The sequence below is a fragment of the Oncorhynchus masou genome, chromosome 29 (genome assembly GCF_036934945.1).
Source record: "Oncorhynchus masou masou isolate Uvic2021 chromosome 29, UVic_Omas_1.1, whole genome shotgun sequence".
NCBI classification, from domain to species: domain Eukaryota; kingdom Metazoa; phylum Chordata; class Actinopteri; order Salmoniformes; family Salmonidae; genus Oncorhynchus; species Oncorhynchus masou.
Genome location: NC_088240.1, coordinates 37,708,555 through 37,729,421, shown reverse-complemented (window position 1 = coordinate 37,729,421; position 20,867 = coordinate 37,708,555). Strand labels below are relative to the sequence as shown.

The 20,867-nt window shown below is 40.7% G+C and overlaps 2 protein-coding genes and 1 long non-coding RNA gene across 3 annotated transcripts in view; 1 reads left to right on the top strand and 2 right to left on the bottom strand.

The window, feature by feature from the left end:
* The window catches only part of LOC135519513 (obg-like ATPase 1), a 42,975-nt gene extending 36,203 nt beyond the window's left edge, over positions 1 to 6,772 (bottom strand). The window contains exons 1-4 of the mRNA XM_064944743.1: positions 6,056 to 6,772; positions 5,851 to 5,942; positions 4,329 to 4,472; positions 3,285 to 3,412 (exon numbers count right to left, since the gene is read on the bottom strand). Of these exons, the coding sequence (XP_064800815.1) occupies positions 3,285 to 3,412; positions 4,329 to 4,472; positions 5,851 to 5,942; positions 6,056 to 6,070 (379 nt within the window). The 5' untranslated portion in view covers positions 6,071 to 6,772. The remainder of the gene's footprint in view (positions 1 to 3,284; positions 3,413 to 4,328; positions 4,473 to 5,850; positions 5,943 to 6,055) is intronic.
* Positions 6,773 to 10,104: 3,332 nt separating this feature from the next.
* On the top strand, positions 10,105 to 13,860 carry LOC135519511 (transcription factor Sp9-like). The gene is made up of 2 exons (XM_064944742.1): positions 10,105 to 10,278; positions 10,839 to 13,860. Exons 1-2 carry the CDS (start codon positions 10,258 to 10,260, stop codon positions 12,123 to 12,125), a joined length of 1,308 nt encoding a protein of 435 aa, XP_064800814.1. The 5' UTR covers positions 10,105 to 10,257; the 3' UTR covers positions 12,126 to 13,860.
* A 537-nt stretch (positions 13,861 to 14,397) lies between these two features.
* Positions 14,398 to 20,296, bottom strand: LOC135519514 (uncharacterized). Its single transcript, XR_010452302.1, has 6 exons — positions 20,129 to 20,296; positions 19,356 to 19,429; positions 19,073 to 19,125; positions 17,729 to 17,835; positions 17,253 to 17,338; positions 14,398 to 17,117 (listed from the first exon to the last, which is right to left on the bottom strand). It is a non-coding gene; the product is annotated as an uncharacterized LOC135519514 (long non-coding RNA).
* Positions 20,297 to 20,867: the final 571 nt, after the last annotated feature.

The window sequence follows — 20,867 nt, the reverse complement described above, 5'->3', positions numbered from 1 at the left end:
GTGATGTAACGTCTATATAGTACATGTTATACCTGTTAAAAACAGTACAACCTCACTAGAACAGGGATTTCCCAGAGACAGTCGACAAAAGTAATGGTCACAACGTGTCCTCCGTAGGCAAATCTCACCTAACATGACTTTGTCCTAGTGAGTAAATCATTGCTATAGCTTAGTTACAGTGGGTGGTCCTCAATTGCATCAACAAAAGCAGACAACCTCCTCTCAGACCAGTTGTCTAAGAGAACTAAATCCTTCCATACACAACACACCCCTTCATGAAAGTCATTTAGTGTACACTGGTGCAACCTCCACTTGATATTGTACTATATTTCAATAGTTTGTTATAATAGCTCGGAAAGGAGGCTGCATTGTGATGCGTTTCTGTGTATTTGAAGAGAATATAACCGAATGCCTTCTTCATACCTTCTTAATCACAGGACAAATAGTAACCATGTAGAAAGCAAGCGGCAGCGGGACATCCGTTCCACGGCTGTGAAGAAATATGAAAAGGTCACAAGCTACACATTTGAGATATTCATCAAAGTCCTGAGGTAGTTCACGACGTACAGTCTGTCACACAAAGTCAGTTGAAAGGCTATTGGAAAATGGCCTCGGATCTGAAACGACACACTTATACTGTCCACCAAGTAATCCCTTGTAGAGATGACCTGGGAACAATATGAGAAAATGGTCTGTACTTTAACCCTGTCCATTTGACTGCTCTCTGCCTGCCACAGCCTAGTCACTAATCAGAGCTCTTTTCATATAATGGCAAAGTCAATAGCTGCATACAATCAGTAAACAAATTCAGCAATTTTTAAAATAGCCTCCATCCACATTTTTTGTAGCAGCAATTTAAATTATTCTAGCGTGTAACACGTTAATTATGTAAGACAAAGACGATGTCGAAGGCACAAAAGAACTTCAGGCGTTGACCTAGACAAGTGAGAAGTATTTTGTGGGGGTTGTTTTGCGAATGCACTCACATCTGTGTATTTACTGAGAATACAAAAGGCTGTTAGTGGGCATGATAAACCGAAAGCAACAATGCTGAATTGTACCTGTATTACAGAATGACCTTTCAGCTTTCACTGAACAGCGCCAACTAACCCTAAAAAGCCATTTATCTGCACAAAAATGAGGGAAAACTCAGCAATGTTTCAATATATTTAGTGTGATGCAGGCTGGTATTGCATTGATTTCATGTCATTTATAGGATATGTCATATAAAACACTGAAATAAAATATTAAAGGCCCAGTGCAATCAAAAATGTGATTTTACTGTGTTTTATATACACTGGAGTAAACAAAACATTAAGAACACCTCTTTCCCTTACATACTGTCTATTGACCAGGTGAATTCAGGTGAGCTATGATCCCTTATTGATGTCCCTTGTTAAATCCACTTCAATCAATGTAGAGGACGGGGAGGAGACAGGTTAAAGAAGGATTTTTAAGCCTTGAGACAATTGAGACATGGATTGGGTACGTGTGCCATTCAGAGGGTGAATGGGCAAGACAAAAGATTTAAATGCCTTTGAACAGGGTATGCCAGGCGCACCGGTTTGTGTCTAGAACTGCACCGCTGCTGGGTTTTTCAAGCTCAACAGTTGTTTCTAATGTTTGGTAAAGTCAGTGTATATTTCCACACTATGAAGTTAGAATAATACTGTGAAAATGTGAAAATGATGATAATGCCCTTTTAGTGTAAGAGCTGTTTGAAAAGACAGGCAGGCCAAAACAGACTGAAATGTCAGGCTAAGGGGTATCCTACATACCTGGTTCGAGGAGTTAGCGAGGTAACTTTGGTCAACTCTGAGTTCAACTCGGGATAACCAGTCATACGAAAGTGGCGCTCACCTTTTCGGCAGCTAAATTTCTATGGCAATGAATCCTTCAGAACTAACCTGCTCCGGGGGAGGCTAACTCACAGCTAACTCCCCTTACCCTAAATGAAATGACTGAGCCGCGAGTTGAGGACCAATGAATTCAGATTCCCTCCCTCTTGCAAAGATTGCGTCATCATCCCCTTCCTTTGAGGAAGACGGCTGATTCAATATTTTATTAATCAAATGTTTTTTTGTGTGTTAGAAAATAGTAAAATACCTATCACATTATTTAGTAATGACAAAAAGCATTTGAAATGTAAAACTTTTGTATGACTTAACATTATTTTATCAATAGGAGTGGGATGAAAGTAGCTCATGTATTGATAAGCACATCAAAGATGGCATTTACTATAAGTAATAAAATAAAGACGCCACCTCTAAAAGCCTATTTCACACCACAGCCTGCTGAATTTGCAAGATACATTTTCCTTCATTTTGATTTTGGCACAAGTGAAAATGTGGCACTGACATGCCCATGGGCTGACGGTTTCAACAATTTCTCAATGAAGAGTTCGGTGACATGCACCACAGCTACAAGCCTCCCAGAGTTAGCGGCAGGCGGACAAGCAATATCCACCATTGTAGTTTGGATGAATCCTGAGCTGGAATGTGATGCTAACTGAAGCTGGTTAGCATTAGAAAATGTTTGCTTCGCAGGATACCCCTCTGGTGACATCTCCAGGCGGTAAATTAGTTAATCGACCAATAAGAAATAGAGTTACAAACCTCTCTGCCAATAACAGCTAGTTTTTATTTTACAATCCTAGCAAAATTCTTGCTTGAGAAATTGCTCTTTGCTGAAAAGCTATTTTTGTTTCTTTTTGACCATTTTAGTTGAAAACAATCACAGTAAGTTAATTAATTGTTACCCAGAAATGATTTGATAAAGAGATGAAAACGGCTGCATTGTACCTTTAACCTTACTGTATTTTTGCCATATAGGCTACTTACAGTTCTTGTGCTCAACCATAATCAACTGTGACATTTCGGGATCAAGTTACAATAATCTGTGGTCACAGGAAGCCACTAAAGACATCCCTCTGAGTCAAGTTTTATTTCCCAACCTCAGAGCATGGTACCGATTGTGTGCAGTGAGTCTCCCAAACCAGACACGGCTCCTTTCATTCCCCTTCCTCCGGTTCCAATTCAGGGGAAAACTCTGGATAGGAATGTGAGTTTTGGGTCTGGCTTCACCTGCACTATCCCTGAATTTTGTGTTTATCTTGGAACCCAGCAGACAGAACAATATAGGCCTCGGTAGAAAAGCTCTGTCAACAACATACTACAGGGAGGTATGAAATACATTTTCAGTAATTCTTCTCTTTAACCAGATGAAAAGCGGGTCATTTTACAGAGTGATATGCAGTGTGCTATAGTCTGACAGGTGGGACTCACGTGTCATGTGGAAGATGCCATCGCAGGCACTGATGTGGGACAGGAAGGCGTTGCCCAGACCCTGGCCAGCGTGAGCTCCCTTCACCAGTCCTGCTATGTCTACCACGTTCAGGAAGGCCGGCACCTTGCTGCAGAACAGGCAGTGGGGTTAAGGCAGTGGAAAGGAAACAGGGGTTATATATGTCAGCTAATGTCTAAAGTCTAATATAATAAAATACAGAGACAAGCCCACAGCTTTCTTACGTTTTTGGATATGGATCAACACTACCAGGGTAGATTCTTGGTGGTCAAACAGTTTCTAAGATTTCTATGAAAAATACACAACATACATAAAAATAATGTTTTTTTCCCCTCTCTCTGGCTACTGGGTATTAGCTATCTGTCAGAGTAAGTGGTCGCCCTTAAGCCTCATGGCTATATGAGCCTTCCCACTCAATGTGAATAAATGAGAATAAAATCCAGCATAACCCTGTACACTAAGACTGGTTCTACACCTCGCAATTATACTTCTACTACAACAACAGAGGTAGTGGTGCCATACCTTGATTTCATCATCAGGCACCTATACTCTGGAATGTATGGTTTGAGACACAAGAGCTATGACTAAAGGGTGATGGTGTGTGTGTCATACTGCTTATGGAAATGTCGTAGCAGAGTCATAATGAAACGTTTCACATTGCTCAGTGCTGAACATGTTATATTGCACTACAGTCAACCCCGGAGACAGAGAGACATTGGTTCAGTGCTGTGATTTATGACTTTCTCACATTAAACCAATAGGCTGGTCTAACCTCGCTCATAATGACATATGATAGCCAGCTACTGACACATAAATGCTATGGCCTCTTACTTATAAAAAATATAAAAAAATAACATGAAAAACTGCAGTTATCATATGTATAGTAAAGGACTGGCAACTCAATGTCAACAACATTTCTGTATCTTCTCACGTCGTTGTAGTGTATACTTGCAGTGGCCTATACATATTTGGCAGAGATCCCAAGTCTGAAGTGTGAATAATACGTGAACAGTGAGACCCCATACCTGACAGGCTTGTGGAATTGGCACAGGAAATCGTAGCGTTCATCTGGAATGGGCACTCTGCTTTCATTTGGGTCAATGGTGCAGAAGGGGAAATTCTCAGCTGCAGCTTGACTCTTTGTCAGTACGTTGAAAAAGGTTGACTTCCTAGAAATAAAAACAGCACAGAGGTCAACGCATCCCAGAAACTGTTGGTGGATCCTGATGGGTTGAGAGTATGATGTTGGTTTATTCAAAGACCTCAGCAAAGCCTGCAAGGCAGAAAGACCATTTCATTCTCCACTATGACAAAGAAGTCAATCTAATATATTGAACATTTGATCTTCAGAATCATAAATGGCCTGATTGTGAAACACTAAGCCCAATTACAAGGTCAGATAATCCCATAATAGATCAATTGTGCTTGGAATCCAGGGGACAATTACGTTCCTGACAGATCTGAGCTGTTGAACGGGTACAGCCAAACATAGCCCCATGTCGTGCTCACTGAGCGATTTCTGTTCCACAGCACAAGCACCTCAAGAGTGCTTCAGGTTGCACTGACTACTCAATGAATGCAAGTGTAATAATGGCAAGGCAGTTAAATATAATCCTGGACGTTTCTATCTTTATCCCCTCACCTGGTGCGCTCCACATTTTAAGGATTGGTTGGTTTAGACTCCAAAACCGACAGGACAGGAATTGCCCGGATATTGCTGTGATACAGCATGGATTCATCTTATAATCGCAGGATTGTTCCATTATCATATATTCCAAGGATGTTTTAGATCACCCTCAGAAATACACAATCTGCTTTAGATTTACATTTGTTATTCTGCCTACAGTGGTGGACAAAAAAGATGTCACTTCAATCAGCTCTCATGTCGCTATTCATCAGCCCGTCACAGTGCATGAGGCCAGGTCAACAGCAGTGGGGGCTAGGCAGGGTGGGGAGCAGGGTGAGGACAGTGATCATGTTGAAGCCACATGCCTGCTATTATTTCATACGGGAGAAATGATCTCTAAAGAACACTCATGCTACCATCCTGATCCCTGTACAGTGTAAATGACAGGAAATAGCAGAAGACCATAGTGTGAGAGCTGTTGCTGCTTGGTAGGCTTTCGGATTATACACCATGGTATCGTTTGTTGTATGTCTTTATCGGAGTTGGATCTTATACTTCCCATGTATCAATCCAAAGCATTTTGTGTCTGTTTGTTCTAATCTTTTACATTTAAGAGTGAGTCAATATTCTGAATTATTGAATGACATTAGGCAAATGAAATTACTGGTGCAGGGTTTGCGACCTTTAGGTTCACGTGTACAGTGAAATGAATGCACTCCATGACCTGTGTCCACTAGTCTAGTGAAAGCCTAATGGCATGTGGCCTGTAATGAACTAGTCAATGAATGACCAGAATACCTTTACACTGGCTCATGGGAGCCATATGAATACATTTAATACTGTACTTAAAAATGCATAGGCCATGTTGTTAAGCAGTCAAATGTATATTTCCAGTTTACATGTAACGACTATAGACATACCCTACATTGGGCAATCCGACGATTCCTATTTTCAAAGAAGTCCCAAACCGTCCAATCAGTGGTGGTGGCTGCTGTCCATCACCTCCCTTCTGCTAATAAAAACAATGTGTCAATGTCCATAGCGAGTCAGACCTCGTGGCGTTATGTAAATCGAGGCTACACATTCAGCTTTGGCCTGAGCTACTATAGTATACACAAAACACACCTTCTTGGGAGCCATGTCCTTTTCTTCAGTTTTCACTGCCTACTAAATCTACTCACAACTTAGAGTGAAAAAAACCCATATATTGCTGGTAATGTAAGCTCTGGAGAAGAAGCTAATAGCGGTCTAGCTAACAGCAAGTTCAGTCGACCTCACTCACACTGGCTAACGCCTCACCCTTAAACTAGGACATGCGTCTGGCTGAAATGAAAGATGACACTGGTAGCTGACCCATGTTTCTAAATTTAGCAGACACTTGTTAATGTTAGGCCTACTGTACTTGTGAGCTGAGCCAAGCTTCACCACAGAACATAGACAACATATGTACAAACCAATATTGGTAACTGTAGGAGTTATTACAGGAGCCTATCCAAGTGTCAGGCATGTAACCAAAATGACAGTCCCTCACGTACAATATGACAGTGGCAGGGAGTGCTGGTTAGTCTGCACCTCTTATCAGGGAGGGTTAAATCAGTGCAAGTAAGCAGCTGTGGGACTATAGTGCCTTTAACAAGGCGAACAGGGGCAGAGCGGCCATCTGGCATTTCGGGCAAATACCAGATGTGCTAGTCCATTTTGTGGGGACCTCAAGGAAAAAAATGGGCTGGTGTGTTTGACATGTCAGGGCCGATTTCTGGTTCCATTCCGCCCCTGAAGGTGAATCTTCTAGGCTACTCCTTGCAACAGACTGGTTTGTCGCTCTGGTTTATCTCCCTCCCCAATAAAATGATATTTCATACTGAACAGGAATATGATTATATATCTTCATGTTATGCACCATTATATAGTTTGTTTTTTTACTCCCTTGACAACCAGAAAAATTACAAACATCGGATGCAAAATGTAAAAGGTGTCCAACAATACTTACTGTGCAAGAGCCGGGCAGACACGGCTGAGAAACAGGTTGAATACTGTACATTGACAATTAATGGAAAACAGCATGGCATGCAAGTCTTTGCACACGCAAAATAGACTCACGTCGATGATCTCGTGCGTTAGTCTACAAATCGTATAGAAAGAGATGTGTTATAGATTTTACAATATACAAAAAACGCGAGTTTATGATAAAATATTGCTTTCTATCTTAGAGGCTACCAATCACCATGACCCAAACAAGCATGTAGGCTAGGCCGAGTTGATTTAACATTTCTGTCGGATTTAGTAGACTATCATACACCTGTTTTCAGATAATGACATCAATTAACATATAAAACTACTTAGAATTGAAGCATGGCATCATTGCCCCTAAATTGTTTCCCCTCTTGGACAGAAACAGGTGTAGGCCTGTGGACCTCCGCCACTCTCGACCATGAGATTACACCGATTAGTTAATTGTCCACAAATAAACTTTCCTCAAAACCAAAGCAAATTAATCACTGCAGGGACCAACCAGAAAACGTGGTCTAATCCAGCACCCTGAGTCGTTTAACATGCAGGAAACGAGCCCCTAATAATCTAGATTTGAAGCAAGTCAAAAGCCTTTTGTATCAAGAGTTTAAATGAATAGGTTTGTATTAATCATTTATCTTTTGTCGTTGAACGCCTTGATGGATGCACCGTCACTTAGCCTCACCACAATAGATGCACAGCGTTTTGTTCTACCAAATAAATCATTCTCATTGTTTAAGGTACATTGATCAATCTAATGACTTGTAATAGGCTCCTAATTGCCACAGAAAAAGTGCTCTCGGGTGGAGTCCTGCATGCGAGATTCAACTCCAAATTCCCACTTGAATGACACTGTTCAAATATTTTTAATGACAAGATTTCGTCAAGGACGCTGGCATTGGGGAGGCCTACTACCAACTATTACGCAGGCTATCACATTGTTATTATGGTAGGCCTACATGATGAAATTCCAATTTACAATGGCATTCAAAAAGACTAAAAAGTCAACACAATTGAAAATGAGTATTGGCAATCATATGTGAACCAACACCTGTAATTTTAAAAGATAATCTAATCCTAATTGTTTTCGTGTTCTTTTGTTACTAAAGTTTTTGTTCGTTATACATTTCCTTACTTATTTTATTTTCAGAAGTGTTTCAATAATCAGTTAGATGTTGAATAATGTGGGATAAACACTCTAATTAAAAACGAGCACTCCACCTTGGGCCTTATCTTCGCCTTGTTCATTGATAAATCCTTTATCTTTATTTTCGAACCAATAAATATAAATAAAACACGAAGAGACAGATAATACCAGAATACCATTATACATAGCAAAATAAAAACAATAAAAACAATGAATGACACGGTCCTCATTTTAACCAAAGGTGCATTACACCACAAAACATTTAGAACTGTACTTAAAAAATATATATATATATATATAAAATAATAATTACACGCTCACACACTCACGCTGTTCGAGACACTTTGGCATTGCAATCAAATTTGTTAATGCATAATCGACATTTAATAGTGCTAATAGCACACCACTAAAATTGCAATGATTGCAAAAATGAAGCACTTTTCTCGGCTCCGTTCGTTGGATTTGATGAAATTGTTTTATATTCGCCGCTCAAAAGGTGGGGATTTAAAGCAGAGGAAGCCTTTGAACAAATTGCGCTTGGTTGACTGGCAGCATTCAAGCTCAATAATGGTGCATTATTCGCTCGTTTTGAATACTGTAATACACAGCTTTTGGCGAAGCCTTTCTATGGAAAATTGCTTTACCTTTTTAAGGGATGAAGAGTCACACCAAAGCAGGCCATTGTTACATTATGTCATTACCCCTAAATGTTTTAGCAAGCTGTGAAACACGTTGACATATATTGCATTGTGATCTTTATAAATTCCAGGGAAAGAAAAAAATATATAGTAATTTGGCGAAAGAAAAAGTTAATGTTGATGCACTCCACATGTTTTTTCAATGGTTCAATTGTATCTCCAAACGTTATAATTCAGTTGGCCTAAATCTTTAGTGTGGAATGTTCTATGGTTTCATTGTGCCATATTAAATCAGCCTGCGTCGTTGAATGAAATGCATTCGCCAGGCTGACATGAGGGAAACAACATCTCGTGATTATTATGACTGCAGTATTTTTCAAATATTTTTAGTTTCCAGGCTGTAGCACTTAGAACACCAACCACTCATCGAGTTAATTGTCACTTTTTAATTAACCGAAAAGCCCCCACTGTACAGCCTCAACACACGCGCGTAAATTGGCACAGGCAGGCAGGGCAGACGGACGCGAGCGCACTCCACGCACACACGCGCACACACACAGATTAAAAACAAGTCCCCAATAGCCTTTTAAACGCACACATGGCAACACCGCTTGAGCCTATGGAAACTTTTAAGATAATTCACCTGTTGTATGACATACCTTGTATTGTAAGCGTCTTCACTTTAGTCAGCCATTGTTTATTGATAATGGGTCCGTTTATTGCACTTCTGGCCCCCTGGTGAGTGCATGGGAACTTCTGCTTAACTTCATGGATGGTGTAAGCAAGCACATGCCCTGCGCCTACGAAGACTTTCCATTCCCGAAAGTGCATGACATCTTTAGTTAAAAAAAATATGAAGGCACCGCAATTCGTAAATATATATATTTTTTTAAATAATCACCAATCCCCTCATGTTATGACATGAAACATAAAACAATTTGGGACTCCACGAGGGATAAAAGCAGAGGCAGCTATACATCAGAACATCATATTTTACAATTATGTCTATATAGGCCTAGAGAAACAAAGAACCTGCAGTTGAAAAAAATAACAAATGGTCAGAAAGCTTTATGAAATGCAACAGAAAGAAAATAACTCTAAATAAATCATATCAAATTCTTACCTCTTGCAGAGAACTAGCTTAAACCAAAATGATCTCGATTCTACAATAAAGAGCACATTGAGCGTTGATGGGAGAATACATAACATGTATAAAAATACCAAATCGTACCTTGCTTGACAGTCAAATCCGCACAAGAGTTATTGATTGACATGAAGCTTTAGCGTTTCTGTCCTTGGTCGAATCTCTCATTGGCTGACGTCGTCCTCTTGCCAAGAATCCAGCGCTTAGATTGGCTGCTTGCTCTTGCCAGCTGTACTTCAAAGAACGCGCTCTCTACAACTAGGTAGTGTAGGAGCTCCGAGCCAAGAGAGAAATCGTGTGACTACGGAAAAGCAAAGTGTCTGAGTCGAATTGGAAAAGTACACTATTGCAGAATTGTGACCAATTCAACATAGCAAAGACCCTGGATATGGCTACGTCTATACTTGGGGTAAGCCGACAAAAAATATATTGGTTTTCATGTGTGAAGTAGGCTTTATACTTTCACACTTACTAAATTGTATAGGCTACTTTTCGGTCATTGTTCTCTTATGGTTGAGCTTTGTTGTTACTGTAGGTATTGAAAGTGCTTGTGTAGATGTTGTAATTTTCCTCAATCAAAATCATTTTTGTTTTTGCCAACTTTCATAATAGGCTACCCACATGCGCAAACTTTCGAGACCTGCAGTAAACTCTCTACTGAGTGACATTACTGTATTTCCTCCATGATTGTGTCTGTTTATTAGGTTCAGTGGATATTTAGTTCAATTTTCGATACATTCTTTATGAATTAACATTTTCACTAAATGTATGTTTGAATCCAATACGGTAAATAATTGTGTAGCCTATGCACGAATTGCTATCCAAACAAGCACAACAACCGAACGGTTGGACGACCACATAGGCAGACGCAAATTATACTTCTAGCAAATGCATGCATCTTATTTACAGAAAGAACATGGTAAATGTTGCTTGCAATGTTCTAAAGTACAGTGATTTATCTCTCTGCAGGAAGAACCACGATTTGGAACTACACCTCTAGCTATGCTGGCTGCTACTTGTAACAAAATTGGCAATACCAGTCCCCTTACCACTCTACCTGATTCCAGTGCTTTTTCAAAAGGCGGATTTCATCCTTGGAAAAGATCATCCTCTAGTTGCAACTTGGGATCCAGTCTCCCTGGATTCACTGTAGCAACAAGCCGCGGATCGACCGGACTAACATCAACTACTGGCACAGGCAACAGCGCGTTCTGCTTAGCCTCCACCTCCCCGACCACATCTGCGTTTTCCACAGAGTACAGCAGTCTGTTTTCCAACTCTGCGAGCATTTCCTCTCAAGAGTCTGGCCAATCAGCCTTCATTTCCAAAGTCCACACATCAGCAGAAACCTTGTACCCGAGGGTAGGGATGGCACATCCGTATGAGTCGTGGTACAAGTCTGGGTTCCATTCAACCATCTCGGGCGATGTTACTAATGGGGCGTCCGCGTGGTGGGACGTTCATACCAACCCTGGCTCATGGCTCGAGGTCCAGAACCCTGCAAGCTCGCTGCAGACCTCCCTGCATTCCGGGACCCCCCAAGCCATACACTCTCAGCTCAGTGGCTATAACCCTGACTTCTCCACTTTGACACACTCGGCATTCAGCTCAACCGGTATAAGTCCCACGGCATCGCATCTTCTATCAACCAGCCAACACCTGTTAACACAAGAGGGATTCAAAACAGTCATTCCAACATACACGGACGCCTCTGCCGCCAACGCTATGATTTCAGGTTCCAGTTCTGGTTCCTCAAGGTCATCCAGGAGGTACTCTGGCAGAGCCACGTGCGACTGTCCAAACTGTCAGGAGGCTGAGCGGCTGGGGCCTGCAGGGGCCAGCCTCCGGAGGAAAGGACTTCACAGCTGTCACATTCCAGGCTGCGGTAAGGTGTATGGCAAAACCTCTCACCTTAAAGCCCATTTGAGATGGCATACTGGCGAGCGGCCATTTGTCTGCAATTGGCTTTTTTGTGGCAAAAGATTTACAAGATCAGATGAACTTCAGAGACACCTCCGTACCCACACCGGCGAGAAAAGGTTTGCTTGCCCAGTATGCAACAAGCGCTTTATGAGGAGCGACCATTTGAGCAAGCACATTAAAACCCACACTGCCGGTGGTGGTGAAGGCAAAAAGGGAAGCGACAGTGACACCGACACCAGTAACCTGGAGACCCCCAGGTCCGAGTCCCCAGAACTCATTTTAGACGGGGTAAACCCCAGAATCAAGGATCCATCTCCTCATGACGAGCACTGAATGGCTGTTATTTGAATGACCTTGAAACTAACTTTATAAAGCAAATGACCAGTAGGTTATCAAAACTGGTACATGTATTAAAACGGGTCTGGGTTTGAGAGATAGTATTGGAGGAAAATACGATTTTACGCAAAGCATTTGAAAACACAAAATAATTCAAACTTAACACCATATTGATTATGTTCAACTCGTTATTCACCATCAAACGAAAAGCAGAATTATTCTATATTATGTGAAAATGACATAACTATAAAGCTGTCAACTTAAAATGCACCGCGGGGTACTTTTTACGATCAGTGCTTAAAAGGGGCGAGCTAACCCAAATGAACTTGGTTGGCCCAAGTGAGTCGCCATCATATTGTACATATTGACAACAAACAATGTGTTATTTTCATGTAAATGTGAATTATGATTGTTTTATTCGTGTTTGGGATCCTGAAATTCAGGGAGTTTACTTTCAACGCACTTTGTGGATATGTATGTACACAGCTTTTTAAATTCAGTTAACCATTTCATTTCTTTGCTAAAAAAATATATAAATGTTTACTTGTATAAAGTCACACGTATAAGACTTTCATTTTGTCATAATTAAAACGATCTAAAATCTGAGGCAGCAGTCGTGTGATGGGAATGTTTCACTGTATTGGGTCAAATACTTGTTTTCATTATGCGAAATGAAAATAAATTATGAACCAAGGTATTTTATGTGATGGTATATAAATGGTAAAAATGAACGATTGCCAAACGTAAAATGTAGATAGGCAAGAGTGTTCCTTTACATAAAATCAATCATACATTGCTGATATAGGCAATCGCACATTGACGTGCATTCTCTCTGAGGAATAAATCAATAGTTAATGCCCCGGAAAAGACATTTCATGCCCAAATGAAAATCTTGTTAAATGGTATTAATTATGACTTGGAGCACATCGCAACCCCATGTGTCTTGTATTTGCGATTAGGGATTCGTGTCTTATCAAATATCTAATTAATCTCCGAGACATCATTTGTTCAGCTTTACTTTATCTGGGGGCTTCCAGGGGGTTTTGATGACAAAGGCTCCCTGAATATTTATTTTAATTGTCCAAATTAACTGCTTTAATTTGCATGTCAAACGGAAAGATGGCAGTCCAAGAATAAGGATAAAGCATCTCTAAGCTTTCCTTGAAACTCTACACTTGATTTGATGTTATGGGAACTGTTTCTAAACTTTTGAAAAGGAAAAGGGGTAAAAAGCAATATGCAAATGATGAAATTGAAATGCTCTTGTCGCGGCGCAGTCAAATGGTTCCTGCATGTTATTTGAATATCAGTGGCCCCGTATTGAAAGGGTTCAAGGATGCTCTCTGACTTCTTTGTGCTTACCCAGTGCAGCGTCCGATCTCAAAGAAAAACCCGGGGAATAATTACAGCGTGAGCCCGGGCCTGGGAATATGTTAGGGACAGGCATCTCATCTAGATAACCTCTTTCTGAAGAGGAAGTTCAATTGACTAGAAGGCAATAGAGAAATTATTTTCATTTTCTTTTGTGTGGCTGGCTTTGAGATCACGAAAATAACGATAAAAAAATCAAATGTAAATGTATCTATAATCACGAATTCGAGTTTAAAAATAAACTGCTTAGAAAAGACAACGTATTATAGCCTATATTTGGCATTTAATATAAATGTGAACTAATCAATAGGCTATTATTATATAACCGAACATTCATGATAAATTAATACAACCTTCAGTTAAGTGTATGTTTATTTAAAATAAAAAAAATGGTGGTTTATTTGCAGTGATTTTATGTTCTTTTTTTCTTCAGAAAAAATGTTTGTTATTTTGCCGCATGGGCACACTGAGTAAATTACAGTTTTCTTGTGGGCAAATATATTTTCATTACACTTTAGTGAATTTGAAATTCGATCCATTTTCATTACCACGGAAATAAGTATTAATCTGTAATTCATGAGCATAGTTTGCTATTTTATGGCTACAAAAGGGCGTTAAATTCAACTAGTTAAGGTGCGCCAAAATGCTTCGGGAAGAGAGACCCTTGGGGTTGCAGACAGTAAAGTGCTGCCATTTATCGCTTTGTTACTTTTCCATGAAATGCCCTCTCGCTGAGCATTAGGCAGAAGTCATCTTTGTTTTCAAGCCACAATAAAAGAGAGATCAAAGAGAACCAGTGCGACTTTACGGGACACGGGAAAACATCTCACTGCTCAAGGCCTCGGGCGACTCTCCTCTTGTCTCCAGGATTTAAAAAAAATGTTCATCGCTCACTATGGAAGGTCACAAAAAATACTTGTATTGTGATAATGATAAAATAACAATTAATCAAACAAATTGGCATAGGTCTACAGTATTTAGGTGCACACCTCGGAGTATCATTGCAAAAGGTTACATGGTCTGTCTATACAGAACATACACATTTGAAGCGACTGAAATAAAATAAAACATGTAAGAAATTCATTTTCCTGATCAGGAATTCTTAACAAATCATATCGACGCAGGAGTTATTTCTTTGCCATAAAATATATGTCTCCAAAACAAATAGGCACTCGACCTCATCGTTCCTTCTGTTTTGTCCATCATGATGATGTCATGCAAGTAATGCAACAAGTAATCTCTAAAGGCCGATAGGCGCGCAATGTTGAGTAAATCATACACTGGGTTTTGCAGAAAGAGGAAAGTTTCATGTATTGATCTCGAGTCAGAATTAAGTATTCAGTATTAAATATTTGAAACAAACTTGATGTCTCCACACTAATCACTTACGCAGGCCTAATCTTATGCATCGCATAATGAACAATCATAGATTGATTGTCATTAGTCAACCACGCTCCCGTTTAGGCCACTTCCAGAAGACCACTTTGAAACAAGCCTACATTATTAAGGTAGACTTGTAACACATGTAATGAAGAACGGTCACAACCATGTGAGCACAGTTCACTATTTTTAAAATTCGAGTTGCAATAATATTTTTTATTAGAATTCTGAAGAGGGTTTTCTGGACTAAACTGACAACCATCTATAATAGTGCATGCAAGGCATGCATTTGTTCAATAATCTGACAAATGCAAATTATTTCTGTGGTTCAAGTTATTTTAGGTCTACTGCTGCCCTCTAGTGGATGAAAATAAGAACTATTTGAGGAGCAGGGGTGCAATCACTCGTCCTAACAGTAGCAAAATGGAACATTTTGAACAGTTTCTATTGGTCAAATTCAGGTAGGCCCCTCCCGGTTTCATTCAGTTTGCTTCTGTTCAACATTTTGCAACAGAATCGTCATAATGAATACGCCCCTGCACTCATTTGACCGTAGCAGCCAACTAGCATGCAACACCAAAACATGGTGTTACTAAAACTTTGGTTTCTATGTGTTTGTTTAATAATTGGGCCCACCAAGAAAAATGTACATATTAACAATAGCATCGTAAAATCATCAAAACGTGTCAAAAATGTTTACATCAGCAAAATAAAATGGTATCACTAACCCACTTTGTAAGATTGTCTACTCTCACAGTTCAGTGCTTTCTCTCAGCTCTCCCTCTGGCTCTTTTCTCATTCTCCATCCCTCTGCTCCGGCTCCTCCCTTTGCCTCCCCCCTCTCTCCCTCCCTCCATCTAGGATCCTACTCCTCCCTTTGCGGCTGCTTTATTCTTTGCTCCATCTCTGCTCCTACTTCTATCCATCTCTCTTCTACTGTTTGCCTCATCTCTACTGTGAACCTTGTCTTTATATCTCTCTCCTTCTGCTTCTGTCTGGGCCAGGCTGGGAGCTGCTGCTGGTTCTCTGCCTCTCCCTGCTGTCGTGTCTCATCTCTACTGTTTCTTTCTCCTCTCTGGTATCATCTTTGTGCTGTTTCTGTCTGGAGGTTGGGCTTGGTCTTACTCTAGACTCATCCATCACTCAGTGTTGTCATCACGACAGGAGTCCTTTCTCTTGCCTTTCTTTCTTTCTCTTCAGACTCTTAGTCACTGCTGCTACTTTCACTGGAGCTGTCAGTCAGTCACTGCTGCTACTTTCACTGGAGCTGTCAGTCAGTCACTGCTGCTACTTTCACTGGAGCTGTCAGTCAGTCACTGCTACTACTTTCACTGGAGCTGTCAGTCAGTCACTGCTACTACTTTCACTGGAGCTGTCAGTCAGTCACTCACTGGAGCTGTCAGTCAGTCACAGCTGCTACTTTCACTGGAGCCGTCAGTCAGACACTGCTACTACTTTCACTGGAGCCGTCAGTCAGTCACTGCTGCTACTTTCACTGGAGCTGTCAGTCAGTCACTGCTACTACTTTCACTGGAGCTGTCAGTCAGTCACAGCTGCTACTTTCACTGGAGCCGTCAGTCAGACACTGCTACTACTTTCACTGGAGCTGTCAGTCAGTCACTGCTACTACTTTCACTGGAGCTGTCAGTCAGTCACTGCTACTACTTTCACTGGAGCTGTCAGTCAGTCACTGCTACTACTTTCACTGGAGCTGTCAGTCAGTCACAGCTGCTACTTTCACTGGAGCCGTCAGTCAGACACTGCTACTACTTTCACTGGAGCTGTCAGTCAGTCACTGCTGCTACTACTTTCACTGGAGCTGTCAGTCAGTCACAGCTGCTACTTTCACTGGAGCCGTCAGTCAGACACTGCTACTACTTTCACTGGAGCTGTCAGTCAGTCACAGCTGCTACTACTTTCACTGGAGCCGTCAGTCAGATACTGCTACTACTTTCACTGGAGCTGTCAGTCAGTCACTGCTACTACTTTCACTGGAGCTGTCAGTCAGTCACTGCTACTACTTTCACTGGAGCTGTCAGTCAGTCACTGCTACTACTTTCACTGGAGCTGTCAGTCAGTCACAGCTGCTACTTTCACTGGAGCCGTCAGTCAGATACTGCTACTACTTTCACTGGAGCTGTCAGTCAGTCACTGCTACTACTTTCACTGGAGCTGTCACTACTATCACGGTCCTTCTTCTGATTTCCTTCACTCTTCTTTTGTAGACGATCAAGTTTCCTTTAAAATTAAAACAATTTGTCATATTAGTAGATCATGTTTATTTTTTTTTGCAAGAATCATCTTTTGTCTTATTTTACAATAAGCATATTATATTCAAAACAACTAAACGTATGAATGGTGGTGCTCTCCTACTTGAGGAGCTTCTCTTGCTGTTTAGTGGTCAACGACTTCAGGAATTCAACCTCAGGATCCTCCTCTTCTTCATTGACAACGTACTCCTACAGCATAAAAACAATTCGTAATAAATCAAACAATGAACATTTTAAAAAGCATGCATCAAACGCTAACAAAACATGAATAAAGACGTCACAAATGGTTAGACGTGAAGCAAGTAAGAGCAGAATAACCTCTGTTGATTTCTGTTTGAGGGGAGATTATTGGGGGGGGGGGTTAAACTATATACTGCTACATCTGGTGTTGCAACACTCCTATAATTTTAGCAGTTAGTATCATCACATCTGCCCAATTGACTAAACTTGCAGCGACTGGAAGAGCTCTGTGGTTTACTCTGATAATTGGCCATTTTGCAGCAATCACATTTAGACCGGGGATCTGCCATGGATATTGTTGACTTTTTCTTCATGCGGGGAAGAAGAACAGAAGATTACCTGCGATGGATCACAAACAGTAGAATTTCTTCCAAGGACACATTTCTTCAGGGCAAACCCACTGTTTCGCATCTCTGCCATTAACTCGGAGGGGTGCATCGACGGACCTGTTAACACAAATCACAGCCTCAAAGTCCCATTGACGCCTGTCCACATCCGCCACTGCTTCCACAGTGGGGAATTCAGGGCGGCTTTGTTAACAGAAAGGGACACCAAATCAACTCACTCATCTTCAGGCTGAGCAAATCATACAATATCATTCTCCCAAAGCAGTGGTTAGGGGAATCAGAATACACAATAAATGCATTTTTCTCCCAGCACAGGAGGGGCTCCATTATCGCCCTCCACCATCAACTCCATGTGCAGGACTCTCCCTCTGTAAACATTACTTTACTACTTCACTTCCTGATTGTAGGAGTCAGAACCAGCTCCACTCTGGAAGTTCTACAGGACACCAGGAGTGATGGCAACTACTGCTACAAGTATAGAGTTACCACAAATATCCAATGTAATACTGAATGCCCATTGGGACACATTATTATTGCAATTTGTCTGCAATAGCTGCATCATAAGTTCTTTGTTCAAATGATTTCAAAGTCAGTGCAAAAATAAAAATGAGGATTTTATTGTTGAGAATGAAAATATGAAGAAAAAAACTTGATAACATTTAGTTTAAAATAAACCATTAGCTACATCTGTGAACTATTATTTGGAATTACCAGTCAACTCTTTTCCTCTATTCATCCAGGTAGGTCAGATTGTTATTTGTACCTACACTCTCTGTGGGCGCAGCGCTGGCATTGATCCCAGACAGGCCAAAGAGAGGGTACACTGTCTGTATTCACATGGCCCTATTTGTGACACATGATGCAGTTCACATTGCGCACCGGAGAATCACAGGTCATTAGACTGGACTTAAATCCATTCATTCCATCACTTATAACACCTTCCATACAACCCAATTGTGACGACGACAAGCAAAGCACATATACTACACCTGCCATAATGTAAATAAACACATCGTTATCCCGAGTTAGATATCATCCTTTGACTTTAGCACCACCAAGTGTCAAATGCCAACACATTTATTTGTTAATAGGACAATATTTAGCCTAGCAATGAGGGTAATCACATGTAACAGTAGATTGTCATAAATAGGTGTCATAAGTTAATTCAACACAAATGGGAAAACTGCACAATATTAATTTACGCAAACGTGTACGAGCCATGACATCCTTGGCATACCTAAAAAGATGAAAGTATCCCCAAATGCAAAGGTAACCTCTAATAGTAGGCTTCAAGTCATCTGAATATTTATGTTGATCAACACAATTAGCTACTTACTTCCCTCGAGGGGACGTCTTTTGCCACTCAAACTTGTATTCTGATTCTCCTTCCTGTAAAATAATATCAAAATGTAACATTTTGAACAATAATAAGCTAACACATGCCTTTCAGTCTACAACATTTACCAAACTAGCGACGCTTGCTTTGAGAAACAAGTATGCATCTGTGATCAAGAGAGGGACTCTTGACTGCAGAGTGTGGGTGGAAGGAGTGCAGTCATATGGTTTGATTTGTATTATTCAGTATGGTAAAGATGCAGAACCAAGATGGATATAGTTACCCTTGTCTGCCCCAGGTGGAGCTTCATACATGAAGTTGAGACCATTCTTCACACGATCATCTCCCACCAACAGCCTATGAGAAAGGTTTTAACAACACAAAAGTCAGCCAATGGCTTATATCTGTTATATGATACATTAAAGCTGTGATTGTACACAAGACAAAATATATGGTTGAAGCACGGGACATGCGGTCGCGTTCGGAGGAGGCAGTGTAGCAATCCTAGTTAATTATATTTAAGCAATAAGGCCCGAAGTGGTGTGGTATATGGCCAATATACCACGGCTAAGGGCTGTTCTTATGCAACACGCAAAGCGGAGTACCTGGACACAACCGTGGTATATTGGCCATATACCACAAACCCCAGAGGTGCCTTATTGCTATTATAAAACTGTTTACCAACATAATTAGAGCAGTAAAAGTAAGTGTTTTGTCATACCCGTGGTATACGGTCTGATATACCACGGCTGTCAAGCAATCAGCATTCAGGGCTCAAACCACCCAGTTTATAATATACATTATTATACCCAACAAGTGGGTTAACCCAGTTTAAATGGCGCGATGCGTTGGGTGTTTGCCTCCGTTCGCTACAATATCTTTCAGTGGGGAAATAATGAGAGACGAATAAAAAGTCCTATGTAAAGGCACAAATGGAACAATGGAGATAAAATGTATCTGGAACATCTGCAACCAACTGTTAGCTAGCTAAACTAGCTACTATAGATTACTTACTAGTGAGGAAGGCTGGGCGAGAACAACTATTTAGCCACCCACCTTTTTATATATTTGACTTCGATGCAGGATGGAAAATCTTTATTGCACTTACAATTAGCAAATTACTTCCCAATGGCTGAAGAATAATTATTTAGGGGATTAAAAGCGAAATACTAGCTCGCGCTGACAAAAACAAAACAACGTGGTTAATATCTTCTTCCGGATCAGCTCTGTGCGTGACCTCTGACGTCCTACCGACAACACTGAAGCGTTCAAAACATTGAATTTTGGTAAATAACAAAATAAATTGCAAGTAAAAACGAACGGGGGGACGTAAAAATTATATTATCGTCTACAATTTGTGATCAGGTACTTGGCTGCAGCGACAGGTAACAAGCACCAAACTGAAATCAACAGATTATTTCGAATTGGAATCTGAGTTAAGCAATGTCCAGTGTATGGTCAAGTGTTTGTTTGTGTGGGGCAGAGAGTATGGGAAGAGAGTGCCGAGGACGAGGATGCCCTTGGCATGGATTTTGTCAAGTGAATATCTGCCACCTGAGCTCCAAAAGTATTGGGATAGTGATTTTTGTTGTTGTTTTGGCTCTGTATTTCAGCACTTTTGAAATTATACAATGATAAAGGACAGACTGTTAGATTTAATTTGAGGATATTTTCTTAAATATCGGGTGAACCGTTTAGAAGTTACAAACACTTTTTGTGCATAGTCCCCCCCCCCCCATATTAGGGGACCAAAAGTATTGGGGCAAATTTACTTACATGTGTATTAAAGTAGTCA

What these genes read in the sequence shown, in the direction of transcription:
- LOC135519511 (XM_064944742.1), top strand. Translation starts at nt 10,258, where the DNA reads ATGGCTACGTCTATACTTGGG. An exon ending in TGGCTACGTCTATACTTGGG is followed by an intron (nt 10,279 to 10,838) that starts GTAAGCCGACAA and finishes ATCTCTCTGCAG; the next exon opens with GAAGAACCACGATTTGGAAC.